Source organism: Electrophorus electricus, chromosome 24, assembly GCF_013358815.1.
Source record: "Electrophorus electricus isolate fEleEle1 chromosome 24, fEleEle1.pri, whole genome shotgun sequence".
In the NCBI taxonomy this organism is placed as follows: Eukaryota; Metazoa; Chordata; class Actinopteri; order Gymnotiformes; family Gymnotidae; genus Electrophorus; species Electrophorus electricus.
In genome coordinates, this window is record NC_049558.1 from 2875001 (window position 1) to 2882500 (window position 7500).

The window sequence follows — 7500 nt, forward strand, 5'->3', positions numbered from 1 at the left end:
TTAGCATCTATTGCTGTCTTAACAGACACCAGCTGCTCAGTACCACGGGCTCCCAGCTCAAGTATTCAGGGAAGGGTCTGGATCTGCGTCAGTGCTTTTAATATCACTACTATTTGGGAGCCGAGATCCAAACGTTTTGTTGCCTCTGACAAAAATAACTTCGCTGTTTAGCTGAAATCCGCCTCATTAGAGGCAGGGCTTGTACCTGCTTCATCTCACGCTTGTACTGGGGTGTGTAATTCCTACAAACGAGTGTGTGCTCTGGGAGGACGCCCGAAGCTGAAGTCCTTCACGTGCCTTTGAACAGATACCCCCCCACCTGAGTGCGTGGAGGCCCGCACCCAGGGTCGTTCTTCACATACAGCCGTAGCGTAGCGTGCCGCCACGTACCTGGACAACAGGTAGCTGTTTCGCATCTCTTAGGCTTTCGTGTGCGTTCTCTCATTTACTCTGGATATGGTAGAGTGGACAGAGAACAAAGCGTTTCATAAGCATCTCACAGGCAGACCCCGGACGCCCGAGCTTTGCTTATTGTTCATTTGGATTGCTCTTTGTGGAGTCTGTGTAACGTTAAATATGAATGAGAATAGATTTCTAGTATGGCTGCGGTTCCTAGCATGAGAAGCAGACAGTGTGTGACAGCTGGGTGTAAGTTTTATGTAAGGGCAATGACCTGTGATGTCAGAGCTGAGAACACGGTGGGGACTGACGCATGCACACACACACCCGCGCACACACACACACACACACACACACACACACCCGCACACACACACACACACACACACATACACACACACACATACACTCATCAATTGACAGATGGAGGAGGAGCAGTCCCATCTTGCACATCAAACAGCTGCTCGCCTGCCCTGCCAACATCATTCACAATCACAGCTTCACACACAGACACACACACACACGCACACGCACACGCATACATACACACACACACACACACACACACACACACAATTGGTTGGTGAGTGTACACTCCAGCTTCATCTCTTCAGTCATAATGTGGACATCCAGACTGCACTCCAGTATCTAACTAGTCTTTGAACACAATTTGATTGATAGTTAACATCCTAAGCCCTTAAATGTCAGCCAGTCAAAACTGAATTTGAAGCTGTTAACTTGGAAGAGAGCAGGAAACCCCCAGAAAGACCAAGAAATGAATCACTGGTCAGTGGCAGTATGTTTCCAAACAATCCTCCACAGAAAACAAAAACAGGAAATGTGTCTACACCACATTCTACTACAATGCATGCTGATGTCAATCTCACAGCACTTAGTTTGGCTATTTCCAGTAAAACTAGCCCATCTCCCACAGATCCTCCACACACCTTTATTCTCAGCTCTGACACAACAGAGCTGATCCAGCTGGTCAGCCTCCTCACGCTCATTTGAGTGTGACAGTCAAATGTGAAAGATTACAACTCAAAGTAAATTCTTCAGGACGGCGGACTTCCAGGTGCACAGCTGGGCGCGCCTGCTCTGGAATATGAGCTTATCAGATTAGACTGAACCAGTCCATCTCCTATCCACCTCTCCCAGGCAGGGCTCTCAATCAATACAGAGCCACTGATCCGGGAAAGAGCCCAAAACTAAAACCTGGCAACTCAACTCGAGTGGAAAAGCTCTGCATCTGAAATGATTCCGGCATCGATGTTCCTTTGGAGTTACTGAAACTCGAGTGGTCAGACAAGAAGGAATTACGCTCTCTCACGTCACCGGTTAAATCGGTGTTTTAAGGCAGGTTAAGCTCACGCATGATTGAGCAGGATAAATAAGCATTGTTAAATATACATCCCCTCCGGCTGAAGCTTGTCTGGGCAGAGCCAGCGGGCTACGTGTGGCCCTGCAAGGCTTGGGTACACAAATGGCTATGAATAAATAAATGGTGAGTGAAGAGAGACGCAGCCCACGTAGATACAGTGAAAGAAGCTGCTTTAGCCTGCAGACATTTCTGACCATCCTGGTAGCTGTGAGGCAAAGAGAAGGAGAATGAGGAGCGGACTGAGTCCAACTACCCGTCTTCTATTACCCTGAAAGTCTCACATTTGTTGGCAGCTCTTTCTCTAAAAATTGAATTTTTGGAAGGAGTCTTAATGAAAGGTGGGTGTAGTGAGATATCAGTGATGCACCATGTTGCCTCGGAAATATGAGTGCATGAATATTTTTTTTTTTAAGTCTTCAGCACCACGGACAGCTCTAGCTGCTAAGCACCCTGCCATCAAACTCAATCAAGTCTCACTGGGTGTAAGGGAGCAAAAGGAGGCGTTCATGTCTCTTGATGAGTAAGCCTACATGTTTTAATGATCTCAAGAAGCACAGAATCCAGCAGGTGCTTTACCCAAGCATACAGAAGTCTGGAGGAAGCCGCGATCTCTGTTGTTGGTATGAGTCAAGGAGAAAGAGATAGACAGAGAGAGAGAGAGAGAGAGAGAGCGAGAGAGAGAGCTTTGTAAAAGCATGATTAATCAGCACACTCTCTGGGCTTATGAGTCATTTCATTATCTAATACAGTGTGGCTTTCCTCTCCTCTCTCCTCTACACACACACACACACACACACACACAATAGAGAGGCTCCAGTGCAGGCTATTGACCCTCACCGAGGCTCTGGCAGCCAGTAGAACAAATGAGGTGGCATCTGTAGCACAGCTGTATTAATATCATAATTATCCCCAAGTCTCTGGCCACTGCTGCTACACCTCAGCTCTCGGACGGAGAATCTGACGGAGAAGGAGAGCGAAGGAATTACATTCGATTAGCGCCAAGCAGGAGACGCGGAGTGATCGAGTCAGGTGAGAGGGAATGCCCTACCCCACCGCGTGTGCGCACGTGTGGGTGTGGCTTGGTCACAGAGGCAAGAAGGTGGAGAAAAGCGGCATGCGTCTGTTAAGCGGCTGTGCGTTCAGCACTGACGCATCCCAGAAGCCCCGGACCAGCACGTCCGGCGCACTGCCGTGAGCCCGTCAGTACAGCTGAGAATCGGCGTGAGAGACGGGATGCCATCTGAAGGAAGAGGAAAGGCGTGGAGAGATTCTTCTCAGGCCCCTTCCTCAGTACCTGCTCCCCTTCCACTCCAACTGTGCGGATGTTCCTCAGCAAGGCAGATCCAGTCGGGATGAAGAGACAGCTCTCTTCCACCACCCAGCTACCCTTCCCCTCGCCCCTCCTCCACCCACCCAACCCTTCTCCACTAGCCTGTCTTCACAGACTCTTGGCTCCCTAAAGACCACCTGCTCCCGCTGTAGTTCGGCTGAGGACAAACCTGTGAGACCAGTCCTGTATGAAGACAGGAGAGACAGGACAGCCAGGTCCAACCTACCTCACGGCGCACTGGGTCTCCCTGCCCCTGTCAAACAAAGCGTATTATTCCACTACTGTCACATGTAGCATACACAGCTGACTCCTTATTCAACTGGAATAATACTCAACTGGAACAAGGTGATTAAAGCAAACAGGTCTCATTGCCAGTTCTGCTGTATTCTGGGTATAATCTAAACATGGAAATGAAACAGTTCAGACAATAAGAAGTGCAGGATTTGAATCCCTTTTCCGCAGTGCAGCAGGGTGTTTGCCAGACGGTGTTGGGTTAAGTATAACTGCTCCTCGCTCTCCTGCCACAGTGACTTCCCAATCAAAGTTAGTGCAGAGAAGCGTTGTTGTTTACCACAAAGCAGCATGCTGTGCTTCAGTGAGCTACACAACTTCTGGAAGCACAAAAGTAAAACTCTCCCAAACCAAGCTGGAAGCCTGCGAAAGTTCGAACAGCGTGAGGAGATAAAGCAATGCAAAAAAAAAAAAATAAAGTGTGAATAAAGTATGGCCACAGCAGCTGAGTGTCTGTGTGTATGTGTGTGTGGTGTGTGTGTATAGGGGGATGAGCCTGCCTCCATCCCTGGTTTTTTCCCCACACAGGGCTGCAGTGTTACAGGACTGGAGTTGATCACTGGGGCCATGAATTTACTGCTAATCGCTGTTTAGTTATTCATTAAGCCTACACAAGTCCTGAAGCACAATGACTTTAGGAGAAAATAACCACGGCTTCCTGTAACAGATGTCACGTACAGAGATCAGAGACGAGAGGGCATATCACCCCTCCCCCATTCACAACACCGCCCACACACATGAAGCAGAAAACTCCTGAACAAAATACAAAAGTTGATCAAACACCTGGATAAACTAGGCAGTCAACAGTCTACACATAACTGCAGACTTTAACTATAGGCTGTGTACAACAGCTGAGAACTGGGTCTCCTGTCTGTCTGTGGCACAGCCCAACGGTTATGCAACACACACATTCACCGCTACAGTAAATGTGCGAAGCAGGAAGGCTGATGCAAAAGAATGCACCACAGGAAGGTTACAGAAGGCCAGACTGACAGACGAATCTGATAAGAATCCCAAAAACCAAGAGCAGCGTTATAGAACAGAAAACCTTCTCTCCTGCTCAGATGGAAACAAGCAGAGACATATAGATAAAGCACACACACACAGAGCCTTACGCTGACACACACACACACACACACACCTGCACAAGTCAACAGGAGAAGCTAGTGAAGATTTTACCTGCAGCAGCCAGTAACACCTGCGGTGGAAGGTGGGGATGATGGAGGAGTGCACATAACAGCCGTAGAGACACTGGGGAAAGAGATCACATACACACACACACACACACACGCACGCACACACACACACACACACACATACACACACGAGAGAGAGAGAGAGAGAGAGAGAGAGAGAGAGAGAGAGAGAGAGAGACGGTCAGTACAGGGCACAATATCCAATCTAATCACTTTTCCCACCGAGTTCTGATCACATGAACCCAGGGGAGCAAACAAGGCTGAGACAGCAGAGGTCACTGAGGTTTTTTTTAAAGGTCACCAGGGTTAAGTATGAATCTGCTTCTCGTGCACACACAGGGGCCGTTCGCATTACTGCGTGAGGAGGCAGGGCACTTCTCTGGCCTGGCTGGTGCAGAGAACAGTTGCAGAGCGACGTGTCTGCTGCTGGGTTTGTAAATAGTCACGGCTGTGTAAGCAGCAGATGGATACAGGAAACACACTTGTGGGCCAGCATTCTGATTGGCTGCAGTAGCCTTCTATGTTTCTCATATGCTGTTTGTGACTGCTTAAGCCAAAGGAGCTTTGGCCTTTCAGGAAAAATCAAATCTCCAATTCTGTGGTTACAACCTCTGCGAATTCACACAGGGAATAACTATTTATCCGAGGAGTGGAGGAAAACCAAGCTGTCTAAGTACAAGATGTACCACCTTACAGGTACATGCATGCGCGCACACACACACACACGCACACGCACACACACACGTATGCAGATATACTTCAATATTAAACAGTATTTTAACAGTTGTGCCGCTACCAGCTCACAGGGAAGCTGAATATACATTCTAAGTTCGTCTTGTTTAACTAAAGAGACGTTAAAAGCACAGCCAGCACAGTGTATGTGAATAAACAGTCATTTGCCAGCAACAAACAGCCTTGATTAATTATACCAACGTACCCAAGCACAGCACGCCAGCCAGAGCTGGTAAGACAATGCTTGGCCAGATTAAGACCATAGGCACATTCGAAGTGCTTTTTATTGTGCTCTTCATCTCTCTCTCTCTCTCTCTCTCTCTCTCTCTCTCTCTCTCTCTCTCTCTCTCTCTCATCTTTAAACAAACAAATGATTGTGTTGGAGTGTGGGTCTACGGAGCGACTGGCAGTAAGGTTACAGACAATGCATCTCCGTAGGAGCTCGCAGACGAGAGGAAAGCTTGTTCTGGTCTCCACGGGCTGCGGAGCAAAGCCTGGAACCTGGACCTCTCCTCCACCTGCTCTGCTCAGCTGGCACTGGTGACCCCTGACCCCTTCAGACGAACCCGTGTGACAGAGAACAGCGGCCTGCACGTGGGCGACTGCTGCCTGTGCTCGGCATACCTGTGGGGCGTTTTGCTGGCGCTGTGAAGTCCCGATTCGGAGAATTGACAGGTAAGGAGGGAAGGCAAGCTGCTTTCACCCACGGCGGGGACCGGAGTTGGGAACACATCAGCCCCAGGCACCCTCCGTTTACCCAATTTAAGAAAATACGTAAAGTGTTCCGCAGACACCCGCGTGAAAAACTCAGGCAGGGGCAGACTGGTGAACCTGTCACTCCTGATACCGCAGTCGCGATAAGCCTGGCACGCGCGCTGTCCAAACACTGCCAACACAAACTTACGGCACGCACTGTAACGAGGAGCCTTATTTCACGCTGCTGTTTCCAGAGGAATAAACTGCATGCAATACAACACGTGAGAAACTTTGTACGGGCACAAAGGGCATGCAAATGAAAACACAGACAAAGGCAGCACATAGCTGTGGAGCTTATCAGTAATTCAATATGCATATCACTCAGCTGCTTTCTGATGCTCTCGCAAAGCTGCATGGCAATGTGACAAACCGACAACGACAGAGGCCATTATTTGCTGTCTGTGGGCTGTGACAAATGACAGCACATCAAATGGTGAGCAATTAAAGTGTAATTATATTCGCACTATAATACGGGCTTTTTCTCCACCGCCCAATCTGACTTCCCGATCTCATCACAAGGCTCACCAGCGACACAACGGGCGAGCGTGTCAGCCGCAGCAACGCACGCCGCATTGCTAACGCGCTAACGACGTGCTGCGGATGAGACGGAGGGGAGGCGACTGAGGCGGCCCCGCCCACAAGACGCTAGCGGCTTATCCGGGCAGCAGGCGGAGGTGGTGAGCCTTGTAGCTGTCAAGGCTCGGGGAACGCGGCGCACCAAGGGTCCGGCGGGATGGGCGGGCTGGGTCATAACACTTCAAAGAGGCACGGTCAGCTGCGGGACGGAGCAGCGCGCGTCGGGTAGAGGCGTGCCGGTCTGGGCGGCGAGCCGCCCTGCCGAGCCATCCATCAACGCAGACAGCCGGCGACGGAGAAGCAACCAACCTGCCCGAGATGGGAAATTCTCTCATTAGGCCATAATGATGTGTGAAGGCATTCTTAATCAGATGCTGGCACGTTATTTATGTTGCCAATTTGCAGATTTTGCTCGCATGACTGTCAGAGCTAGCTTGCGTGCAGATTTCTGTTTGTATATTTGTGTGCATGTGTGTACGTGTGTGTGGAAGTTACGCAGATGAGATTCAGGCCTCTGCGTTCTTGCTCCCAGCTGCACTGAGGAACATGTTAACCTTGGTACTTGTAACAATGCAGCAGACAATGAATCCAACAGGAAATACTCAATCATACAATTTGAAAAAAATCACTGGAGGCAAATTGATGAATTACCTCCCAGACTGATAAAGTGAGGAGAGAGCTTGTAGATAATCAAGACGAATCTATTACCGATCAGTCGGACGAGCACATTTTTCATTTCTTCTCAATCTTCCACCAGCTCGACACGCCCCGTCCTCCGCTAGCCTGCGGCGGCACGGCATCAATATGTAGGTCTGACCGAGGGGCCCTCGGTCGGCACA

At 49.5% G+C, this 7500-nt stretch overlaps 1 protein-coding gene across 1 annotated transcript in view; it reads right to left on the reverse strand.

The window, feature by feature from the left end:
• The window catches only part of camta1a (calmodulin binding transcription activator 1a), a 262798-nt gene that overhangs the window by 51194 nt on the left and 204104 nt on the right, over positions 1-7500 (reverse strand). The window contains exon 6 of the mRNA XM_035522400.1: positions 4581-4652. Coding sequence (XP_035378293.1) covers positions 4581-4652 — 72 coding nt within the window. The remainder of the gene's footprint in view (positions 1-4580; positions 4653-7500) is intronic.